We start from the raw sequence: 25,420 nt of genomic DNA, 5'->3' as shown, positions 1-25,420 counted from the left end.
GCTCCACCCCCGAAGTCCCCAGATATTTCTTGAATTGGACTTGGCAACCCTATTAGTTCCCCTGGAGAAAATGGCTGCTTTGGAAGGCGGACTCTTTGGCATTATAGCCCATTGAAGTCCCTCCCCTTCCCAAGCCCCGCCCTCCTCAGGCTCCACCTCCAAAATTTCCAGGTATTTCCTAACACGTTTAAGTAGTAGCAGTAGTAGATTTCATTGTAATGTATGGACCATAGGTCTTAACATTATTACAACATTAAAACAAATTACCAATATTACAATATTACAAAAATGATACTGATCAGAACCCGGAAAGGTCAAAATGAAATTACAACAGACAAAATGAAATTGCAACATACGATACGAAATTACAACAGACAAGATGAAATTGCAACATGCCATTGGTTTTTAACTTTGTACCGCTTGGCATTCCAAACCCCACCAGCCGTATGTGGCTCTGCTTACTGCACCTCATTCCTCGTCTGAAGAGGTGTGCTTAGAGCACACGAAAGCTTACGTTGTGAATAAAACTTCGTTGGTCTTAAAGGTGCAATTGACTCCTATTATGTTCTACTACTTCAGTACTTCTTCACCCAAAGGGTGATTAACATGTGGAATTCACTGCCACAGGAGGTGGTGGCGACCACAAGCATGGCCACCTTCAAGAGGGGTTTAGATAAAAATATGGAGCAGAGGTCCATCAGTGGCTATTAGCAACAGTGTGTGTGTATATATATATAAAAAAATTTTGGCCACTGTGTGACACAGAGTGTTGGACTGGATGGGCCATTGGCCTGATCCAACATGGCTTCTCTTATGTTCTTATGTGACACAGTGTTGGAGTGGATGGGCCATTGGCCTGATCCAACATGGCTTCTTTTATGTTCTTATGTGACACAGAGTGTTGGACTGGATGGGCCATTGGCCTGATCCAACATGGCTTCTCTTATGCTCTTCTGTGACACAGAGTGTTGGACTGGAGGGGCCATTGGCCTGATCCAACATGGCTTCTCTTATGTTCTTAACAGGGCTGCCTAATTGGATCTATCAACATACCCAACGGTTTATAACTTAGTAGCATTAGGCCTTGGTCCATTTATTTGGTGCTATGCATTTTTTTTATATTCTTGTATTTATATGTGCGTGTGTGTGTGCGTGCATGTGTGAGTGTGTGTGTGTGTGCACACCTGGAAGTCATGGCAATCTCTGGTGACTGACCCCTGCTTGGGGCCTGGAGGACATTCAGGGAGGTGGCTGAAGAAAGCCTGCCCCTCCCCTTCCAACCGCTGGCATTCCAAGGAGGCCTAATCAACAAAAAAGGAATCACAGTTAATAAGACAGGTAATGAAAGAAACAGCTACTGTGATGAGCTGGCTAACAATATTTAATCAAACCATTTTACAACCTTTGTAAATATCTTTTTATAAAAGGTAAAGGTAGTCCCCTGTGCAAGCACCAGTCGTTTTCGACTCTGGGGTGACGTTGCTTTCACAACGTTTTCACGGCAGAGTTTTTACGGGGTGGTTTGCCATTGCCTTCCCCAGTCATCTACGCTTTCCCCCCAGCAAGCTGGGGACTCATTTTACCAACCTTGGAAAGATGGAAGGCTGAGTCAACCTGGAGCTGGCTACCTGAACCAGCTTCCGCTGGGATTGAACTCAGGTCGTGACTCGTGAGCAGAGGGCTCTAACTGCAGTACTGCAGCTTTACCACTCTGCGCCACGGGGCTCTTTTTATACCGGTACTTCATATTATATTCTTTTTATACTTCCTATTATAACAGAGATCCATTCTCACATTTCAATATTAAGTGTCATTGAGTGGTAAGCTTTTTTTTACAAAAATAAAATCTTAAGAATCTATTTCCATTCAGCTTTGTGGTATGCCTTGTTAGTATTTTGGTTTATTCCAGGATGAGAGAACCGGACCCAGAAGTTGTTGCAGAAGAGCATTTACATGGGGTTGTTACAAAAGGCTGGTAAACCTGGAAGAATTTTAGGAAGGATTAGTCCTGAGGAAGTCCACTGACTAAATGAGCCTGCATCTGGGTGCTCGTGGGACTTTTCTTGTAATATTGAAATGTGAGAATGGATCTCTAATATGAAGTATAAAAAGATCTTTACAAAGGTTGCCAAATGGTTTTATTAAATATTGTTAGCCAGCACATCCCGGTAGTTGTTTCTTTCATTCTTTGGAGGCCTCCCTTCCAAGTACTTTGCCTGAGTCAACCTTACTTAGTTTGAGATCTGACAAGATCTGACTTGCCTGAGCGATCCGAGTCAGGGCGCGATGCGTATTCTTTGTAAGCCACCTTGGAAGGAAATTGCAGAAGGTGGGGTGTTAATCCATCGACTCTCATTCTTGCCAAATGACTTTCCTGTTCTGTTATTGTTTTTCAGACTTCTGGTATCTTAGGCACTATATATCTATATTCTGAATTTAAGTTGGAGTGTGTAAAAAGAAGAGCAACGTTTTTCTCAGGCGATCCTTCCCCTGCCTTGTGTTCCTGTATGAGTCACTATCCGGTTACGATTCCCTAGGCCACTCTAGGCCACTCTAGGGCAGTGACTCATACAGGGATGATACCGGCAGCCTCCTTTGACGGCGGGTAATTCTGCAGCGAATGTTCTACTCATACCTGACGCGCAGATGTGGCCGAATTACACCCCCTCACCCTGCGGGAGGAGCTGATGGGAAGTCGGTAAGGCCGCTGCTTGTGATCATGCAGAGTTACATAAAGCCTCCTGGTAGGGTGGCTTTATGTAACTCTGCACGATAAGAGGAGTTCAGAGCTTTGGAGTCAGAGGAGCGGGGGGGGGGGGGGGGGGGTTGAGCAGGAACGCACAGGAACGCAGCCCCAGCTGGCTTGGTGTTGGAGGTGTGGCCTACTATGCAAATGAGTTCCCGCTGGACTTTTTTTTAAATCAAAAAACCCTGCGTGAAACAATGGGGGCATCAGGGGGTGCTGCCTAATATGCAAATGAGTTCCTGCTGGGCCTTTTCTACCAAAAAAGCCCTGAGAGGAGCCATCAATAGATGTCCATTCCAGCAGCTTTCTTAAAGCACACAAGTGCGTGAATGCGCCTTATTAGAAAATATGCTAATATTTTTGCAAAAAAAAAAATCTAAAAATTATTTTGTCCCTTTTTAATAGAATTCCATATGCAGTCAGCCAATCCACCATTACAAATGCAATCTTTTAGATCAATTATACCAACGAATCAATACTCAAGAGTCATCAAGTTGATGAACAGTGCCAGATTGGAAAATAGCTGGAGATTGTGAGGGTGGAGCCTCAGAGAGTGGGGCTTGTGTAGGGGAGGGTCTTCAGTGGGGGACACCGCCATTGAGAGCCAGTTTGGTGTAGTGGTTAAGTGTGTGGACTCTTATCTGGGAGAACGGGGTTTGATTCCCCACTCCTCCACTTGTGGCTGCTGGAATGGCCTTGGGTCAGCCATAGCTCTAATAGAGAGCCAGTTTGGTGTACGGGTTAAGTGTGCGGACTCTTATCTGGGAGAACGGGGTCTGATTCGCCACTCCTCCACTTGCACCTGCTGGAATGGCCTTGGGTCAGCCATAGCTCTAATAGAGAGCCAGTTTGGTGTAGTGGTTAAGTGTGCAGACTCTTATCTGGGAGAACGGGGTTTGATTCCCCACTCCTCCACTTGCGACTGCTGGAATGGCCTTGGGTCAGCCATAGCTCTAATAGAGAGCCATTTTGGTGTAGTGGTTAAGTGCGCGGACTCTTATCTGGGAGAACAGGGTTTGATTTGCCACTCCTCCACTTGCACCTGCTGGAATGGCCTTGGGTCAGCCATAACTCTGGCAGAAGTTTTCCTTGAAAGGGCAGATGCTGTGAGAGCCCTCTCAGTCCCACCCACCTCACAGGGTGTCTGTTGTGGGAGACTGTGACCCGCTCTGAGACTCTGAGATTCAGAGTGGAGGATGGGATATAAATCCAATATCTTCATGGGGGGTTTCAGGGAAGGGAAAGAGAAAACAGAGGAGGATGGGAAATGAGATCCCCACTGCTACCAAATTGTCACCGGTCCCTGCTTGTTGTGCCCCCCCTCCCAAAAAAATTTTTGCTGTGGCTTTTCCATCTTTATGAGATCAATAATCCATGTATTTAAATTGGTAGGCCTTGCCTTGTTTTCCTAAAAACAACCGTTGTTTCAAACCTTTTTTGAACCCCACCATTAAAAGGCATTTTTTAAGAAAACTAAAAGGACCCATTGGACTCATGTTTTGTAATGAAATCTGAAACTTCGTGGACCAAGGGTGTCGAACTCATTTGTTTTGATGGCTGGATCTGACATAAATGAGACCTTGTCTGGCTGGGCCATGTTGGGCTGGGCCGTATGTGTATGATGATGATGATGATGATGATATTGGATTTATATCCCGCCCTCCACTCCGAAGAGTCTCAGAGCGGCTCACAATCTCCTTTCCCTTCCCCCCCCCCACAACAGACACCCTGTGAGGTAGATGAAGATATTGGATTTATATCCCGCCCTCCACTCCGAAGAGTCTCAGAGCGACTCACAATCTCCTTTCCCTTCCTCCCCCACAACAGACACCCTGTGAGGTAGATGAAGATATTGGATTTATATCCCGCCCTCCACTCCAAAGAGTCTCAGAGCGGCTCACAATCTCTTTTACCTTCCTCCCCCACAACAGACACCCTGTGAGGTAGATGAAGATATTGTATTTATATCCCGCCCTCCACTCCGAAGAGTCTCAGAGCGGCTCACAATCTCCTTTCTCTTCCTCCCCCACAACAAACACCCTGTGAGGTAGGTGGGGCTGGAGAGGGCTCTCACAGCAGCTGCCCTTTCAAGGACAACCTCTGCCAGAGCTATGGCTGACCCAAGGCCATTCCAGCAGGTGCAAGTGGAGGAGTGGGGAATCAAACCCGGTTCTCCCAGATAACAGTCCGCAGACTTAACCACTACACCAAACTGGCTCTCCTATTTAAGATTAAGTAGCAGAGATATAGAATTTATAAAGGACACAAACACAATTAAAGTTTGTTTGTTTTTTAAAAAACTCTGAAAATAAAACATGCTTAAAACATTAGCACTCGTTGGTCTTCAAGGTGCTTTCTTTGTATTTCTCCCATGGGATCCAGGGAACAGGGCAAAGGAAACTCTGGCTCTTTCCTTGCTTCCCTCAGGCACCGGGGAGGGGAGGAGCCTCAGCCAATAGAAGGAAAAGAGACTTGGCTCAGTAGCTCTGCTGTGTGATTGAGAGAGCCTGGAAAAACAAGCTCTGCCTTCTCCCCTTCCTTCGCAAGGGAGGAGCCACAGCCAATGGAAAAAATAGAGGTTTTGCTCTGTAGCTCCTGTGCAATCAAGCAAGCCTGGCAAAGCAAGCTGTGATGCAGAAGGAGCGAGAGAGAGAGAAGGAAGCAGATGACAGCCAGCCTCTTGGGAGCCTGATTTGGCCCCCGGGCCACATGTTTGACACCCCTTTAATGTGGATACTATATTCTATATATTGAATTTTCCTATACGGAATTTTTGTATAGTGAATTTCCTACTGGTGATGGAGAAACAGAAGTAGCCATGTATATGCCCCATGCAGATCATGGAATCGCCTGTAGCTCTTAAGGCCATAGACTTTTGAGGCTAAAATGCACTGAAAGAACATATATCCTATCCTTTCTTGGGCTTTTTGCTGATGTACCCCCCCCTCCCCTTACCTTATGGCTCTGCCGCCAAGAGCAGCTATTGAGTTTTATCCCCTTAGCATCATCTGTGTGATTCAGATCTACTCTGACAACCGTCTGACGGCTCGAACCCCGTCTCAGGGCCAGGGTATCAGTGACGCCATCTGAACGCCTCCTCCATTTTAAAAAATCTCCTTGCTTTGTTCTGACAGTCCTCAGCTTCAAACAGGCCCTAGGCCAGCTGGTGGCGTGGGTGTGCGGGGAGGGGGGATGATGTCCAACCTGCCTGCTGGAATAATAAAACATTGCCTTAGAACTGAGATGCAGACACAGGAAGAGGAGAAGACAGTGACAAATAACTTTTTGTTTTGTTACTCGAATACCTTGAATTTACTGGCCTTTGGAGATGAAGATTAGAACGTAAGAACTTAAGAGAAGCCATCATGGATCAGGCCAATGGCCCATCCAGTCCAACACTCTGTGTCACAGAAGAACATAAGAGAAGCCCTGTTGGATCAGGCCAGTGGCCCATCCAGTCCAACACTCTGTGTCACAGAAGAACATAAGAGAAGCCCTGTTGGATCAGGCCAGTGGCCCATCCAGTCCAACACTCTGTGTCACATAAGAACATAAGAGAAGCCACGTTGGATCAGGCCAGTGGCCCATCCAGTCCAACACTCTGTGTCACATAAGAACATAAGAGAAGCCACGTTGGATCAGGCCAGTGGCCCATCCAGTCCAACACTCTGTGTCACAGAAGAACATAAGAGAAGCCCTGTTGGATCAGGCCAATGGCCCATCCAGTCCAACACTCTGTGTCACATAAGAACATAAGAGAAGCCACATTGGATCAGGCCAGTGGCCCATCCAGTCCAACACTCTGTGTCACAGAAGAACATAAGAGAAGCCCTGTTGGATCAGGCCAATGGCCCATCCAGTCCAACACTCTGTGTCACATAAGAACATAAGAGAAGCCATGTTGGATCATGCCAATGGCCCATTCAGTCCAACACTCTGTGTCACATAAGAACAGAAGAGAAGCCATGCTGAATCAGGCCAATGGCCCATCCAGTCCAACACTCTGTGTCACATAAGAACATAAGAGAAGCCATGTTGGATCAGGCCAATGGCCCATCCAGTCCAACACTCTGTGTCACAGAAGAACATAAGAGAAGCCCTGTTGGATCAGGCCAATGGTCCATCCAGTCCAACACTCTGTGTCACAGAAGAACATAAGAGAAGCCATGTTGGATCAGGCCAGTGGCCCATCCAGTCCAACACTCTGGGCGTTTTCGCACTCACCTTCAAGTGGCGCGACCACCCTCTTCACGCTGGAGGATCTGCAGGGATTTCGCATAAGAAGCGCCGGAGCAGCCAAAAGAGAGGGCGACTTCCATCGAAAAAGCCGCTCAAACGTTTTCCTGCTTCTTGGCGGTTTCCGTTTGAGCGGGTTTTGCGATGGAACTTTCTGGCTCTTTTGGCTGCTCCGGCGCTTCTTATGCGAAATTCCTGCAGATCCTCCGGCGTGAAGAGGGTGGTCGCGCCACTTGAAGGTGAGTGCGAAAACGCCCTCTGTGTCACAGAAGAACATAAGAAAAGCCCTGTTGGATCAGGCCAATGGGTCATCCAGTCCAACACTCTGTGTCACAGAAGAACATAAGAAAAGCCCTGTTGGATCAGGCCAATGGGTCATCCAGTCCAACACTCTGTGTCACAGAAGAACATAAGAGAAGCCATGTTGGATCAGGCCAGTGGCCCTTCCAATCCAACACTCTGTGTCACAGAAGAACATAAGAGAAGCCATGTTGGATCAGGCCAGTGGCCCATCCAGTCCAACACTCTGTGTCACAGAAGAACATAAGAGAAGCCATGTTGGATCAGGCCAGTGGCCCATCCAGTCCAACACTCTGTGTCACAGAAGAACATAAGAGAAGCCATGTTGGATCAGGCCAATGGGTCATCCAGTCCAACACTCTGTGTCACAGAAGAACATAAGAGAAGCCATGTTGGATCAGGCCAGTGGCCCTTCCAATCCAACACTCTGTGTCACAGAAGAACATAAGAGAAGCCATGTTGGATCAGGCCAGTGGCCCATCCAGTCCAACACTCTGTGTCACACAGCGGCCAAATATATATATATATATATATATATATATATATATATATATATATATATATATATATATATATATATATATATATATACACACACACACACACACACACACTGTGGCTAATAGCCACTGATGGACCTCTGCTCCATATTTTTATCTAACCCCTTCTTGAAGGTGGCTATGCTTGTGGACGCCACCACCTCCTGTGGCAGTGAATTCCACATGTTAATCACCCTTTGGGTGAAGAAGTACTTCCTTTTATCCGTTTTAACCTGTCTGCTCAGCAATTTCATCGAATGCCCACGAGTTCTTGTATTGTGAGAACATAAGAGAAGCCATGTTGGATCAGGCCAGTGGCCCATCCAGTCCAACACTCTGTGTCACAGAAGAACATAAAAGAAGCCATGTTGGATCAGGCCAGTGGCCCATCCAGTCCAACACTCTGTGTCACAGAAGAACATAAGAGAAGCCCTGTTGGATCAGGCCAATGGCCCATCCAGTCCAACACTGTGTCATATAAGAGAAGCCCTGTTGGATCAGGCCAATGGCCCATCCAGTCCAACACTCTGTGTCACACAGTGGCCAAAACCCAGGAGCCATCCGGAGGTCCACCAGCAGGGTCAGAACTCCACAAAACCTCCCACTCTTGCCCCCAAGCACCAAGAAGACAAAATCACTACCCCAGACAGAGGGCCTTTTCACGCTTACCAGTGGAAACCGGAAGGGAGCCGGTATTGTGCCGGCCTGGAGTAATCCGGGACAGGGATGGGAGTTTTCAGACACATGTTTTTTTTCCCGGTAGGGTTCCGTGATTGGGGGGTGGCCAAATTTGCCTAATGTCAGGGGTGGAATTCTAGCAGGAGCTCCTTTGCATATTAGGCCACATCCCCTGATGTAGCCAATCCTCCAAGAGCTTACAAAAAAGAGCCTTGTAAGCTCTTGGAGGATTGGCTACATCAGGGCCTAATATGCAAAGAAGCTCCAGCTAGAATGCCACCCCTGCTTAACGTAAGAGTCACATAGAATCAATGTCAGATGTCTGAGAGTGACAAGACATGAATGTCAGATTTTTGGGGGAAGGAAAGAAGGAAGACAAATGGATGGGGAGGAAGGAGGGAAAGGTGGAAAGAAAGAAACTTAAACTTTAAATGCTAGCTAGCTTGACTTGGAGAAGTGATTTAAAGAGAGAAATGCCTTCTCCAAGCCGGCTGACAGGGCAGTGGGGGCTTTGAGAGACACACAATATGTGTGAAAGAGCCATATGTGGTGGCCAAACTGGTTTGGGAGCTAACCCTGATCTATACCTTGTGGCTAATAGCCACTGATGAACCTCTGCTCCATATGTTTATCCCCTCTTGAAGCTTTCTGTATGCTTATACAGCCACTTTTAGCTTAGGAAGGTACCATTCAGGCTAGGAAGGTACCATTCAAGACTGCTTCCAGATTTTGGGGGCCCTGGGCAGAGAGTCCCCCCCTTCCCGTGTCTAACTTACCTGCTTGTGCATCCCTCCTTGCCTTGTTCACAAGCTTTCCTGCTGTGCATGCTCACCGCCATCTGCACCACCGGGAACCCTTTCCCTGATGCCCCTGAACTAGCGTTGCCAATCCCCAGTTGAGGGGAGGGGTCGGTTCAAAGGCCCTCCCCCTGCTTCAGGGTCATCAGAAAGCAAGGAGGGGGGGGGAAACATCTGCTGGGCATTCCATTATACTCCATGGAAACCAATTCCCATAGAGTATAATGGAGAATTGATCTGTGGGTATCTGGGGCTCTAGGGGCCTCTCTTTTTTTGAGGTAGAGGCACCAATTTTTAGCCTAGCATCTGGTGCCTCTTCTCAAAACACCCCCCAAGTTTCAAAAAGATTGGGCCAGGGGGTGCAATTCTGTGAGCTCCCAAAGAAGGTGCCCCCATCCTCCATTATTTCCAACAGAGGGGAGGCATTTAAATGTGTGCAGTCCCTTTAAACGTGATGGCCAGAACTCCCTTCAGAGTTCAATCGTGCTTGTCACACCCTTGCTCCTGGTTGCACTCCAATGACTCCTGGCTCCACCCCCAAAGTCTCCTGGCTCCGCCCCCAAAGTCCCCAGATATTCCTTGAGTCGGACCTGGCAACCCTATCCTGAACAGTGTATGCAGCTGGGCGCGTGGGTGGCGAAGCAAATACAAGTGAGCAGGTGGGGAAATGGCATGTTGGGGAGAGTCAGCAGAAGCAGTGGGCCCCGCCAGAAGCCCTGGGCAGCTGCCCCTCTTGAGGGTATGATGACGCCGGCCCTGGTACTGTTCAGGCTTTTCCCAGGCTAATGAGAACAGGTGTGCTGTTTAGCCTTTCACGGGTCTCCAAATCCTCTTGGAGAGCCAGTTTGGTATAATGGTTAGGTGCGCGGACTCTTATCTGGGAGAACCAGGTTTGATTCCCCACTCCTCCACTTGCACCTGCTGGCATGGCCTTGGGTCAGCCATAGCTCTGGCAGAGGTTGTCCTTGAAAGGGCAGCTGCTGTGAGAGCCCTCTCCAGCCCCACCCACCTCACAGGGTGTCTGTTGTGGGGGAGGAAGGGAAAGGAGATTGTGAGCCGCTCTGAGACTCTTCGGAGTGGAGGGCGGGATATAAATCCAATATCTTCATCTACCTCACAGGGTGTCTGTTGTGGGGGAGGAAGGGAAAGGAGATTGTGAGCTGCTCTGAGACTCTTCGGAGTGGAGGGCGGGATATAAATCCAATCTCTTCATCTACCTCACAGGGTGTCTGTTGTGGGGGAGGAAGGGAAAGGAGATTGTGAGCCGCTCTGAGACTCTTCGGAGTGGAGGGCGAGATATAAATCCAATATCTTCATCTACCTCACAGGGTGTCTGTTGTGGGGGAGGAAGGGAAAGGAGATTGTGAGCCGCTCTGAGACTCTTCGGAGTGGAGGGCGGGATATAAATCCAATCTCTTCATCTACCTCACAGGGTGTCTGTTGTGGGGGAGGAAGGGAAAGGAGATTGTGAGCCGCTCTGAGACTCTTTGGAGTGGAGGGCGGGATATAAATCCAATCTCTTCATCTACCTCACAGGGTGTCTGTTGTGGGGGAGGAAGGGAAAGGAGATTGTGAGCCACTCTGAGACTCTTCGGAGTGTAGGGCGGGATATAAATCCAGTATCTTCATCTACCTCTCAGGGTGTCTGTTGTGGGGGAGGAAGGGAAAGGAGATTGTGAGCCGCTCTGAGACTCTTTGGAATGGAGGGAGGGATATAAATCCAATATCTTCATCTACCTCACAGGGTGTCTGTTGTGGGGGAGGAAGGGAAAGGAGATTGTGAGCCGCTCTGAGACTCTTCGGAGTGGAGGGCGGGATATAAATCCAATATCTTCATCTACCTCACAGGGTGTCTGTTGTGGGGGAGGAAGGGAAAGGAGATTGTGAGCTGCTCTGAGACTCTTCGGAGTGGAGGGTGGGATATAAATCCAATATCTTCATCTACCTCACAGGGTGTCTGTTGTAGGGCAGGAAGGTAAAGGAGATTGTGAGCCGCTCTGAGACTCTTTGGAGTGGAGGGCAGTCAAAACTTGTGGGCAAACTTGCTTAACGTAAGAACCACAGAGAATAAACATCAGATGTTTGAGAATGCAGCTAGACTTGCTCTGGCCCAGCAGCTCCCAAGACACCGGCCGTGCCCCTGTCCAATTCACTGTGCAGTTATATATTATGAGAGAGAGAGAGAGCATCAGGCATGAATAAAACTGCTGGCACATCATCATATATTTCACTGATCTTTGATGATAATAACTGAGCTACTAGATAACTAGAACTATTTGTTTCCTGATTTTTTCCCCCCTGAAAAGTGATATATTTTGGCAAGCTTTCTTTAGCTCCTTCAACTGGAAACAAATGATAAAGCGAGAGAGATGGAAAGAAAGAGGGGGAGAGGGAGAGGCTGGCTTGGTTTGGAGAAGGGTTTAAAGCTGGTCAATGAGGTGGCAGGGGCTTCGAGAGCCGCACAATCTGTGTGAAAGAGCCACGTGTGGCTCCTGAGCCACAGCTTGGCCACCCCTGATGTATACATTCAGTAAAGGCTTTGAAGTGGCATTCCCCAAGCTGAGCCAATTAATTGGCTCGGAAGTATGCAGAAGTATGCAAAGAAACCCTTTTGGCCGGAGAAGGTTCTCTCATAGTTTGAGCAGAACAGGAGAAGTGGTTTCTGGTGATCCAGGCAAGAATAGATGGGAAGCGCTTCCGAAAAGTTTCTCTTCCTCTCCCACACTGTTTGTGGCTTCTTCTTTTTTTGTATCCCACGATAGATTCTCTGTGAAGACTTTGCTGGAAAAATACACCACAGAACCCATCGATGACTCCTCAGAAGAGTTTGTGAACTTTGCTGCCATCTTGGAACACATTCTCAGCCATCGTTTCAAAGGGGATCACGGTAAAGTTTGCGTTGAGGAGTGAGGAGGTATCCTCTCAATGGGGTTTAGCCTTATGATTTAGGAAGGATGCTTTGCCCAGCATCTGTGGCTGTGTGAAACCTGCTGTGAGGAACCGGTCAGGGTCAGCTTGGGAGGGTGACCACTAAGAATTTTTCCCCTGTCACCTTCAATTCAGTCCCTCAGCCACACTCACAGAAATCCTGTCAGAAGTATAAAAACAGGCACCAGACGGTTTTAAATTCAGAAACCAAAAAGAATGTTTATTGGTTCACAAAAGATAAAAGGATAAAATAATATTAATTAGTTGTAGTTAAAAACAAATCAGTTGGCAGGCAGAGATTTGTCAAGATGAACAAATATAACCAGGCAGAAGATTCTTAAATTACCAAACAGGCAGGCTTTAGAACTATTAGGAACTTTGGACGGGCAGGCAGTGCCTACTCGGCACTAGGAACGTTTTGCAGTCACTATGGTATAGCCTTCTCAAATCATAAAAATAATGAAACTCCACACACTCTTTTCCATTCACACTGAGGACTCCTGACTTGTGCCAGATAGCTTTTCCCTCACAGACATACACACTAGCAATACCTGAACTCGCACCCTTTCGAGTGCTCTAACCAGCCCCTCAACTCCTGGTGTGTCTCAGTCCCAGCTAGATTCCTAGTCTGACTCTTGGGATCGTTTTCTAGCCACAAGAATCCAGTCTTTGTGTATTGGGGTGTTCTCAGATTATACTAGGACTCTGCCCTGTGTTCTGACAGAATTCCACAGAGAGTTTCCCTCACAGAAATGTCTGGTTTTGCCTCCTTCTTACTAAAAACTCTCTCTCAGACAGAAGCTTAACCCAGCTCTGTCTACCAAAGGAACTCAGCCCCACTGGCTGTTCTCAGCTCCTTTTCCAATTGCTCCACACAGCAACTTTTCAACTTCAGTACCCAGTCTGCACTCCACTGTTCAATACTCAAGCTCCCACTGAAAACTAAAATGCTGAGGCGTTTTTTCCTCTCCAAGCATCTCTCAATCGGCAACATTTTCGTTACCATAACTGCAGCCTAGCCAATCATTACAAGGCTGTTTCCCAGCTTCCAGGCTAACTTGCCTGAATCCATCACACCTGCCCAGTGTCTTTGTGTGTGTATGCAGGGAGCATCTCAGCTTTAACTAATACATGCATTCCCTGAATGTTGTGGAACAAGTGCTGAGAATCCCTCTTTTCTACATGTAATTAATCAATTCCATAGCGATTCTCTTAAGTGCTTGGATAGGCTGCCAAGAACGCTTTCTTTTGAGCTAGTCTCTGCAATCATTACACTGGCCTTGTAAGAGACGCTAGGGGTTATTATCCCCTTTTTACACATTTTTGATGTAATGACTTGCAAGGGTCAAGTGGTGAAACTGACAGCTTGAGCTCACAGTTTCATGAAGCTTTCTCCTTGCCAAGACTGTGGTCTTAACCACAACAGTACAGAAACTTTGCTGTTGACATAGTAGTTCAGGATACATTAACCAGCCAGTATCATAATGCCCCTGTATAAATCGATGGTGCGGTCTCATTTGGAGTACAGTGTACAATTCTGGTCACCGCACCTCAAAAAGGATATTATAGCATTGGTAAAAGTGCAGAAAAGGGCAACTAGAATGATTAAAGGGCTGGAACACTTTCCCTATGAAGAAAGGTTGAAACGCTTGGGGCTCTTAACTTGGAGAAACGTCGACTGTGGGGGGACATGATAGAGGTTTACAAGATAATGCATGGGATAGAGAAAGTAGAGAAAGAAGTACTTTTCTCCCTTTCTCACAATACAAGAACTCGTGGGCATTCGATGAAATTGCTGAGCAGGCAGGTTAAAACGGATAAAAGGAAGTACTTCTTCACCCAAAGGGTGATTAACATGTGGAATTCACTGCCACAGGAGGTGGTGGCGGCCACAAGCATGGCCACCTTCAAGAGGGGGTTAGATAAAAATATGGAGCACAGGTCCATCAGTGGCTATTAGCCACAGTGTGTGTGTATATATAAATTTTTTTTGCCACTGTGTGACACAGAGTGTTGGACTGGAGGGGCCATTGGCCTGATCCAACATGGCTTCTCTTATGTTCTTCTGTGACAGAGTGTTGGACTGGATGGGCCATTGGCCTGATCCAACATGGCTTCTCTTATGTTCTTATGTGACACAGAGTGTTGGACTGGATGGGCCATTGGCCTGATCCAACATGGCTTCTCTGATGTTCTTATGTGACACAGAGTGTTGGACTGGATGGGCCATTGGCCTGATCCAACATGGCTTCTCTTATGTTCTTAACAGCTTTGCTGTATCCATAGTAGTTCAGGATACAACAAGCTAACTTCTAGCTCCATCATTTTTGGATGTCGGGTTTCCCACGTACAGCAATTCTAAGGAAAAGAAGAGAAAGAACAAGCAAGATTTTAATGTCCAGCTTGTTTCACAGAACTAAGTTTGAGTCCAGTGGCACCTTTAAGACCAAAAAAGTTTAATTCGGGCTGTATAAGCATGCACTGGAAAGCTTATACCCAGAATAAAACTTCGTTGGTCTTAAAGGTGCCACTGGACTCAAACTTTGTTCCGTTGCTTCAGGCCAGGGGTGGCCAAACTTGCTTAACGCAAGAACCATATAGAATAAACGTCAGATGTTTGAGAGCCGCAAGACATGAGCAAATGTTGCACACGTCTTTATTAAAACTCGTAATACTTCCTTTGCATAGAAAGATAAAATACATACGTATGTACTTTACAGCAGGATCATGCTAGAAGGAGACTTTTTTTAAAAAGCAAAACCTGGGAATAACAGTCCCCATAAAATCAGCATAGGGAAAGGTTAGGGAATTCATTTTTTTTTTTGCACTAGTGGAAGAAGGGCACATGTACCATATAAATCACTGACCATTGTTTTCATCATTATGCATCTCTCTTTGCAGACACCAAGGTTAGTAAATACAGCTCCTGCAAGAGCTACAAGAAGGGGAGCCCTCTTTAATTCCATCCCTCCTTATGCCACCCTCTTTAATTCCATCCCTCCATCCAATGGCTCCCTGGGCTCTTGCACTCTCTTTCCCCACTCTAGGTCTCCAGGTGCCCTCTGAAGTGGAGAAGAGCTTGCAAGCCTGCTTAATTTCCCCTCCTTCCCCGCTTCACATACAGTGGAAAGAGTTGCCTATAGTTGCTTACCTATGGGTCAGCGCTCAGAGGCTGACTGAGGTCCTGATGCTAAGCGCGCTTACTTGAGAGTAAACCTGCATTAAGTTCCTCATTGACCTCCGGGAGCTGCACAATATGTGTGAAAGAGCCACATGTGGCTCCCGAGTTGCAGTTTGGCCATCCCTGCTGCTTCAGACCAGCATGGCTACCGACCTGGATTCAGTTTGTTTCATGGTTGCTTCCTAAAACCAGCCAGGATGAATTGCTGGTAGAAAGAGTCTTTGACTCTCACAGCCTGTTTTCACCTTCTTCTTCCAGGTCCTGTCAGCTGGTTCAGCTCGGATGGGCAACGTGGCTTCTGGGATTATATCCGCTTGGCCTGTAACAAGGTCCCAAATAACTGTGTCAGCAGCATTGAAAACATGGAGAACATCAGCACTTCGAGAGCCAAGGTAAGAAGCCCACCACTATTTGCCGCCAAGCTGCCGAATGCCCACAGGAGCAAGGGAATCATGTGGAGAAGGTTGTTTATTATTATTAATTGCCACAGTCAGACATTTGACTGGTAGGTGGTGTTCTTCCATTCAAGATCAAGCCAAATTCTTGGGAACTGCAGACATACCTTCGCAGGATTCTTGCTTTTTCAAACAACACTGTCTTCTGGAGCACAGCTGGTGTTATTTGTTTCATGCCCAGAATATCCAGTTGTTACCCTGAGACTTTTAGGCACTGCTTCAAGGGCTCCAATGACAACTGGCACAATGGTCACCTTCTTCTCCCAGAGAAATTCTAACTCTAGCTGTAGGTCTTGGCATTTAGTGATCTTCTCCTGTTCTTTCTTTTCTGTTCTGCAGCGTCAATGATCAAACCCTATTTCTCGTCTTTTTCTACAATTGTGATATCAAGGGAGTTATGCTCCAGGAGATAGTCTGTAAGCAGAAATCCCAAAGAATCTTTTCCTCCTCATTTTCCATGATCTCGTCTGAAGATCGAGTTAATTCATGGCCTAGTACTCCCCATTACTATGTGTGGGTATGAAAGTTGGACAATGAAGAAAGCTGACAGGAAGAAAGTGGATTCAGTTGAAATGTGGTGCTGGAGAAGAGTTTTATGGGTATTGTGGACTGCTAAAAAGACAAATAAGTAGGTTCTACATCAAATCAAGCCTGAAATTCCCCTACAAGCTAAAATTATTAAACTGAGGCACAAACAGAACATGAAGGATAGGGGCACCTTCTTTTGGGACTCACAGAATTGAACTCCCTGGTCCAATCGTTTTGAAACGTGGGGGATATTTTGGGGAGAGGCACTAGATGCTGTACTGAAAATCTGGTGCCTCTACCCCAAAAGACAGCCCCCCCAGAGCCCCAGATACCCGTGGATCAATTCTCCATTATTTTCTATGGGAATAAATCTCCATAGGGATAACAGAGTTCCCAGCAAACATTTCCTTCCCCTCCTCCCGCTTTCTGATGACCTTGAAGCGGGGGGAGGGCCTCCAAACCAGGGGATCCCCTGCCCCCACCTGGGGATTGGCAATCCTATTTATGTAGCCAATCCTCCTGGAGCTTACAGTAGGCCCTGTAAGAAGAGCCCTCTAAACTCTTGGAGGATTGGCTACAGCAGGAGTGTGTGGCCTAATATGCAAAGGAGTTCCTGCTACAAAAAAAAAGCCCTGGTGATACAGACTCCCGGCGCGTGGGAGTTGGCCAAGTAGGTGGCGGCCTGGGGTACCACTTGGTCTAGGGGTGCCAGGAGGCTCCCCCTCTCCTCATGCGCCGCCCATGCCCGCTGCGTTCTCGACCTCGTTGAGGCTGCCCGAGCCTCGGCGAAGTCGGGGGTCGTGGCAGCGAGCACCCTCAGTACCCGGCTCTGAGCGTGCCCACTGCCATCCAGGCTTGGCCCGGCCCTCTTCTGCTTCAGAGGGAGCCAGGAAGAGGTCTTTCCAGGGCCGGGCACAGGGTTTCGTGCCCGATGACATCACTTCTGGTGACGTCATCGGGCCATGCACGCAAAGCGCGTGTGAATAGACACCTGCGGGGGGGGGGGCAGGGGCGGCCTGGGGTGCTAGAAACCCTAGCACTGGGCCTGGGTATCACCTAGGGTTGCCAAGTCCAATTTAAGAAATATCTGGGGACTTTGGGGGTGGAGCCAGGAGACTTTGGGGTGGAGCCAGGAGACATTAGGGTGGAGCCAAGATCAAGGCTGTGACAAGCATAGTTGAACTCCAAAGGGAGTTCTGGCCATCACATTTAAAGGACGGCACACCTTTTCAGTGGCTTCCTTCCATAGGAAATAATGAAGGCTAGGGGCACCTTCTTTTGGGGCTCATAGAATTGGACCTCCTGGTCCAATCGTTTTGAAACTTAGAGGATATTTTGGGGAGAGGCACTAGATGAAGTACTGAAAATTTGGTGCCTCTACCTCAAAAAACAGCCCCCCCAGATACCCGCGGATCAATTCTCCTTTATTTTCTTTGGGAATAAATCTCCATAGGGAATAATAGAGTTCACAGCAGACATTTCCCTCCCCTCCCTTTCTGACGACCCTGAAGCGGGGGGAGGGCCTCCAAACCGGGGGATCCCCTGCCCCCACCTGGGGATTGGCAACCCTAGTATCACCCCATATTGTAAAAGTGGGGCCGAGCATCTTTCCCTGTGTCCACCGAGCACATTTCTGGCGAAAGTGAGCTTCAAAACCAGAGGATTTCTGACTCATAGTTCTAGTAATAAACTTTTTATTGTAGGGGCGTGCATGGATCCGCGTGGCTCTAATGGAGAAGCGCATGTCCGAGTACATCGCCACAGCACTGCGGGACACAAGAACCACCAGGTAGGAACCTCTAGGGTTGCCAACCAGCCTGGAGAAAAGTGTCCTGATCCTTTAACAAAGGCTCGAAGTGGACGGTGGAAGCTTTTTCACGGCATGGAGACACATAACATCACCTGGCGAACAGAATCCTTTAAGCCCCTGTGAAAGAGCCAGGGCAAGAGATGGCAGCCTCCAGGTGGGGCTGTAATTCCAGGGACAATCCAGGCCCCGCTGGAGGCTGGCATCCTTACCTAGATGGCCTCAGAGGCACCATTTGGGAATATATCGGCCATTTTTTCCTCCTCTGACCAAGAAGCATGACAAAAGTAGCAACTCCTAAACTGCAGAAGAGCTTTAAAGGTAATAACCAGCACTTTGGATTAAAAAGGTAAAGGAAAGGTCCCCTGTGCAAGCACCAGTCACTTCCAACTCTGGGGTGATGTCGCATCACGACGTTTTCACGGCAGACTTTTTACGGGGTGATTTGCCATTGCCTTCCTCAGTCATCTACACTTCCCCCTCAGCAAGCTGGGGACTCATTTGACTGACCTCGGAAGGATAGAGGGCTGAGTCAACCTTGAGCCGGCTACCTGAACCCAGCTTCCACCAGGATCGAACTCAGGTTGTGAGCAGAGAGCTCGGAATGCAGCTCTCGGAATGCAGGACTGCAGCTTTACCGCTTTGCGCCACGGGGCTCCTCTGCACTTTGGATTAAGCCCAGATAAATTAGAAAAGAAGTAATGTGGTTTCTGTGGCTCATAGCAGTGGCTTCCAGTTTGCCTTCGAAGGCAGCCTCTCTCATTCCACAAATCCCGATTATCAATGCAAATTTAATAAATTACGCAAATAAAGGACAAAAGATTACCAGTGTGTGAATTGGGGTGGAAACCAGGGTTGCCAGATCCAACTCAGGAAATACCTGGGAACTTTGGGGATGGAGCTGGGAGACTTTGGTGTGAAGCCTGAAGACTTTCCTATTCCCTAAAACAAACAAACGAGCAAATAAATAGAAATGCAGCAGTGCAGTTCCATTGAATACAGTCTTCATTTCCTCCTCCTCTTGTCTGCCTTCAAAGGGTTTCCCGAGCAGCTGCACTTCCACTAAATGAAAGTGAACACACACACACTAACAAAGTAGCAAAAATGAGCATAAGAACATAAGAACATAAGAGAAGCCATGTTAGATCAGGCCAATGGCCCATCCAGTCCAACATTCTGTGTCACACAGCGGCCAAATATATATATATATATATACACACACACACACTGTGGCTAATAGCCACTGATGGACCTCTGCTCCATATTTTTATCTAACCCCTTCTTGAAGGTGGCTATGCTTGTGGACGCCACCACCTCCTGTGGCAGTGAATTCCACATGTTAATCACCCTTTGGGTGAAGAAGTACTTCCTTTTATCCGTTTTAACCTGTCTGCTCAGCAATTTCATCGAATGCCCACGAGTTCTTGTATTGTGAGAAAGGGAGAAAAGTACTTCTTTCTCTACTTTCTCCATCCCATGCATTATCTTGTAAACTTCTATCATGTCACCCCTCAGTCGACGTTTCTCCAAGCTAAAGAGCCCTAAGCGTTTCAACCTTTCTTCATAGGGAAGGTGTTCCAGCCCTTTAATCATTTTAGTTGCCCTTTTCTGAACTTTCTCCAATGCTATAATATCCTTTTTGAGGTGCGGCGACCAGAACTGCACACAGTACTCCAAATGAGACCGCACCATCGATTTATACAGAGGCATTATGATACTGGCTGATTTGTTTTCAATTCCCTTCCTAATAATTCCCAGCATGGCGTTGGCCTTTTTTATTGCAAACGCACACTGTCTTGACATTTTCAGTGAATTATCTACCATGACCCCAAGATCTCTCTCTTGGTCTGTCTCTGCCAGTTCACACCCCATCAACTTGTATTTGTAGCTGGGATTCTTGGCCCCAATGTGCATTACTTTGCACTTGGCCACATTGAACCGCATCTGCCACGTTGACGCCCACTCACCCAGCCTCAACAGATCCCTTTGGAGTTCCTCACAATCCTCTCTGGTTCTCACCACCCTGAACAATTTAGTGTCATCCGCAAATTTGGCCACTTCACTGCTCACTCCCAACTCTAAATCATTTATGAACAAGTTAAAGAGGATGGGACCCTGTACCGAGCCCTGCGGCACCCCACTGCTTACCGTCCTCCACTGCGAAGACTGCCCATTTATACTCACTCTCTGCTTCCTATTACTCAGCCAGTTTTTGATCCACAAGAGGACCTGTCCTTTTACTCCATGACTCTCAAGCTTTCTAAGGAGCCTTTGATGAGGAACTTTATCAAAAGCTTTCTGGAAGTCAAGGTAAACAACATCTATCGGGTCTCCTTTGTCCACATGTTTGTTCACCCCCTCAAAGAAATGTAACAGGTTAGTGAGGCAAGATCTTCCCTTGCAGAACCCATGCTGAGTCTTCCTCAATAACCCGTGTTCATCAATGTGCCTACTCATTCTGTCCTTGATAATGGTTTCTACCAACTTTCCCGGTATTGAAGTCAGACTGACTGGCCTGTAATTTCCCGGATCTCCTCTGGAACCCTTTTTAAAGATGGGGGTGACATTTGCTACCTTCCAGTCCTCAGGAACGGAGGCAGATTTCAATGAAAGATTACAGATTTTTGTTAGAAGATCCACAAGTTCAACTTTGAGTTCTTTCAGAACTCTCGGATGTATGCCATCCGGACCCGGTGACTTATTAGTTTTTAATTTGTCTATCAGTTGTAGGACCTCCTCTTTTGTCACCTCAATCTGACTCAGGTCTTTCAACACCCCTTCCAATATTAGTGGTTCTGGGGCGGGCAAACACTTCTCATCTTCCACGGTGAAGACGGAGGCAAAAAATGCGTTCAGCTTCTCAGCCATTTCCCCATCCTCCTTCAGTAATCCTTTTACCCCATGGTCATCCAAGGGCCCCACTACTTCCCTGGCTGGTTTCCTACTTCTAATATATTTGAAGAAATTTTTATTGTTGGTCTTTATGTTTTTTGCAATATGCTCCTCATAGTCCCTTTTTGCCTGCCTGATCACAGTCTTGCATTTGATTTGCCACTGCCTGTGTTCCCTTTTATTAATCTCACTTGGACTGGTTTTCCACTGCTTAAAGGAGTCCTTCTTACCTTTTACAGCTTCCATTACTTTGTTTGTTAACCATGCTGGCCTCTTCTTATACCTGTTTGTGCCTTTCCTAACTTGTGGTATGTATTTTATCTGAGCTTCTAGGATTATAGTTTTAAATAGTCTCCAAGCTTCCCCAAGGGTTTTGACCGTATTTACCTTTCCTTTCAGTTTCCTCCTCACATGCCTCCTCATCTCAGAGAATTTACCCCTTTTAAAGTTAAATGTGGTTGTGGCGGTCTTTTTGGGCAACTCCCTATTTATACAAATGGTGAAATCAATAACATTATGGTCACTGTTCCCAAGCGGCGCAATCACTTTTACGTCTCTCACCAAGTCTTGGGCATTACTTAGGACCAGATCCAGGATCGCCCCACCCCTGGTAGGTTCTGAGACCATCTGCTCCATAGCACAGTCATTGAGAGCATCAAGAAACTCAATCTCTTTCTCTCGACCAGCAGTTTGCAAGCCCACACTTTTGTGCTCACTGGGGCAGTTTGTTCACAGGAGTTGCTGGCTGTAGCAGTCTACTGTATTTCAGCCAACTTCTTCAGACTAACAGAGGAAAACAAAACTACTGAACAGAGCTGTCTAGGTTTTGGTTAACTTTTTACAAATGATTAGGTTCTGGTTAACTCTTTACTATCCATAGAAACGACTTCTGAAACAAATACCAAACAGAGGGACTGTGCTGGCTTCCTCTCTCACACACCCTGCCCCCCCCCCTGCAGCTTTGTCCTGTTGAAATTTAAAGACACACACACCTTCCAAAACACAAGCAGTTCTTTGCAAGCTTCTTCTAAGCCTACAGAGATCTAAGGGCACATGGTAACTGTTGGAGCAGGCCTTCCCCCTGCCGACCAGGTAGCTGGCAGTAGTGAGGAGCCTGCAAAACCGGGGAATCCCCCACTGAAACCTAGGGACTGGCAAGCCTAGTGGAAACTCACTTGGCCTGAGTTCATGGTAGTGGCAGCCCCAGAGGGTGTTTGGAAAGTCTAATCGCGAGAGAACTGTAATGGTCCAGGAATGCTCTCCTTTCTGGCAGAAGAACACTCCATTTACGGGAGAAGTGAGTTCCACAAAGCCCTGAAAGTTCTGTGCCAAAGGTCCATTTTCTCAACAAAGTGCTGGAGGTTTTGTGGGAAGGACTTGTGATTTAAGCCCTAGGAAACTCCCTCCCTCCATTTAATTAACAGTCTGTCTCGTGTACGCTGCTTCTTTCCAGAAGATTCTATGATGATGGGGCCATTATGCTAAGAGAAGAATCCACAGTCCTCACGGGGATGCTGATTGGCCTCAGTGCCATCGACTTCAGGTAAGTGCCCACCCCCACTAGGCAGCCACGTGCTCCCAGGCGGTGTGCTCCGTCCTCTCTGCTGCCTCCAGAAGACTTGCGAAGAGAGCGAGAGCCACGGAGCCATCCACGAGTGCCCCCTCCTGGGAGGAGCTGGGCCTGCCACTGCCCGCTCTGCCACACGTGGCTCTCTCTCTCCGGCCATGTTTTTTTTTGGGGGGGGGGTGAAACAAGGTCTCTCATTGGGCTGTGTGAGAACACACATCCATGACATGCAGCTGATGGCACTGTGCTGTGTCAGTGTGCAGAAAGTAACCTACTGAACCTACTTCCAGTGATGTCAGCTGGCCACAAGATATGAACGTCAGATGTTTGAGAGCCACAAGAAGGAGGGAAGGAGGGAGGAAGGAAGGACACCCCTCTGACTCACTCACAATAACTACATGTACTCTAACCTTCCTTCCTTCCTTCCTTCCTTCCTTCCTTCCTTCGTTTCCTCCCTCCCTCCTCCCCTTCCTCCCTCCCTTCCCTCCTTCCTTTTTTCCTTCCCTCCCTTCCTTGCATCCTTCCTTCCCTCCCTCCTCCCCTTCCTTCCTCCCTCTCTCCCTTCCTCCCTTCTTTCCCTCCCTCCCTCCTTCCTTCCTTCCTTACTTCCCTCCTTCCCTCCCTTCCTCCCTTCCTTCCTTCCTTCCTTCCTTCCTTCCTTCCTTCCTTCCTTCCTTCCTTCCTTCCTTCCTTCCTTCCTTCCTTCCTTCCTTCCTTCCTTCCTTCCTTCCTTCCTTCCTCAAACCTCCAACATTCATGTCTTGCAGCTCTCAAACATCTGATGTTTATTCTATGTGGCTCTTAAGTTAAGTCTTAAATTAAGTCTAATCCCGAGAGAACTGTAGTGAGTTATGGCCCCTTCCAACTCTGTAATTCTTTCATTCTGTTATACACCACTGAGTCCCCTCCCCTTCCCAGGGCCTGCCATCCCCAAGTTCTACCCCGGAATCTCCAGGAATTTCCTAATCTGGAGTTGGCAATCCTACACAGACACCACACTGGAGATCATTGCTGTAGCATTTGACCTATTCTTCACTGGATGTCACTAACCCATAGACACTCCACTTTTCCCATACAGTGGTGGGGCACTGTGTGAAGCAGCACACTAGATAGACCACTGGTCTGATCCAGCAGGGCAGCTCTGATGTTATGCTTCTGTTATTCTCCTGCCATCTGGGCCTCCAAGAAAGGCATCAGAGAATCTGACTTTTCTTGCTTGTGTCCCCTCTCCTGGTTGTATTTTTTCAGCTTCTGCTTGAAAGGGGAAATCATGGACGGCAAGACACCTGTGGTCATTGACTATACCCCGTACCTGAAGTTTACCCAGAGGTAACAGCAATGGATTGAGGGGATAGTTTGGGGGGAATGTGAGGTTTGGTGTCCAGGGCTGGGAAGAAACTACATTTGAGGAACCCTGAGCTAGGGGAACCCAGAGATTTACAAGTTATCATTCGGAATGATTTTCAGCTCTTAGTAGGGTTGCCAGGTCAAATTCAAGAAATACCTGGGGACTTTGGGGGTGGAGCCAGGAGCAAGGTTGCGACAAGCATAACTGAACTCTAAAGGGAGTTCTGGCCTCACATTTAAAGGGACCACACACCTTTTAAATGCCCTCCCTTCACTGGAAATAATGAAGGACAGGGGCACCTTCTTTGGGGCCTCATAGAATGGGACCCCCTGGTCCAATCATTTTGAAACTTGGAGGACGTTTTGAGGCAAGGCACTGGATGCTATGCTGAAGATTTGGTGCCTCTCCCTCAAAATACAGCCCCCCCCCCAGTGCCCCAGATACCTGTGGATCAATTCTCCATTATGCCCTCCATTATGTCCGCTGATCTATAAGGTGTTCTTTAGCAACAGTTGTCAAAACACCCCAAGCACTTTCCTCTTAAGGAATAGGCAACCAACCTGAACGCCTCGAGTTCTTCACCCTGAACGTCTCCCTCTCTTCGGGCAGCTACGATTATTTCAGCGATGAGGAGGAACGGCACAGCTTGGAGAGCAGCACCAGCGAGGACAGCTCCCCTGAACACCCCTACGTACCCCTGATGGCTGTGGAAGACAGCTGGTACAACAAGTGGCGGAAGATGGAGCAAAAGTTCCGCATTGTGTACGCACAAAAGGTACCTGGCTCTCAAATGTCAGGGCATAGCCGTCTGCTAGCTTTCCCCCGCCCAGGGCTTTTTTTTTATAGCAGGAACGCCTTTGCATATTAGGCCATGCCCCCCTGAAGTAGCCAATCCTCCTGGAGCTTACAGTAGGCCCTGTACGAAGAGCCCTATCAGCTCCAGGAGGATTGGCTACATTAGGGGTGTGTGTGGCCTAATATGCAAATGAATCCCTGCTACAAAAAAGCCCGCCCCCCGCCCCTTTTGTTTTGGGGGTCTGCACATGTTTGTGTCTCCAAACTATCCAGAAGATCTCCCCAAATAATTTAGGGCAGGAGGAACAAATTCAGAAGAGCATGAGAAATACCAAGAACCTGGTCCCCCAAACTGAATGGCTCAACTCTACCCTGAGCTGAAATATATATTCAAGGGCCTAAACAGCTGGGGAGTTTTAGGGTCTCAGACATTTCAGAAGTTTCCTAAAGAAGCCAGTTCCCTACTTGAGCAAAATCTGGATAGGATAATTATCTCTTTCCCTCATGCCCTAACATCTGAATTGCTTCATTCCTAAAATCCGACCAGGAACCTGAAATGTCCCCATCTCAAAATAAGTTTGCACTTCTGCTTTTTATTTTATTTTATTGCTTGAAGCAAAATG

At 47.6% G+C, this 25,420-nt stretch overlaps 1 protein-coding gene across 1 annotated transcript in view; it reads left to right on the top strand.

The window, feature by feature from the left end:
- RUNDC3A (RUN domain containing 3A) overlaps nt 1-25,420 on the top strand; it is a 50,732-nt gene that overhangs the window by 9,169 nt on the left and 16,143 nt on the right. Inside the window, exons 3-8 of the mRNA XM_060255260.1 lie at nt 12,059-12,183; nt 15,664-15,797; nt 18,092-18,177; nt 22,541-22,630; nt 23,903-23,983; nt 24,612-24,777. Of these exons, the coding sequence (XP_060111243.1) occupies nt 12,059-12,183; nt 15,664-15,797; nt 18,092-18,177; nt 22,541-22,630; nt 23,903-23,983; nt 24,612-24,777 (682 nt within the window). The remainder of the gene's footprint in view (nt 1-12,058; nt 12,184-15,663; nt 15,798-18,091; nt 18,178-22,540; nt 22,631-23,902; nt 23,984-24,611; nt 24,778-25,420) is intronic.

Source organism: Heteronotia binoei, chromosome 15 (assembly GCF_032191835.1).
Source record: "Heteronotia binoei isolate CCM8104 ecotype False Entrance Well chromosome 15, APGP_CSIRO_Hbin_v1, whole genome shotgun sequence".
Lineage (NCBI taxonomy): Eukaryota > Metazoa > Chordata > Lepidosauria > Squamata > Gekkonidae > Heteronotia > Heteronotia binoei.
Note: the sequence above shows the minus strand (reverse complement) of the source record. Positions and strands in the feature narration are given on the sequence as shown.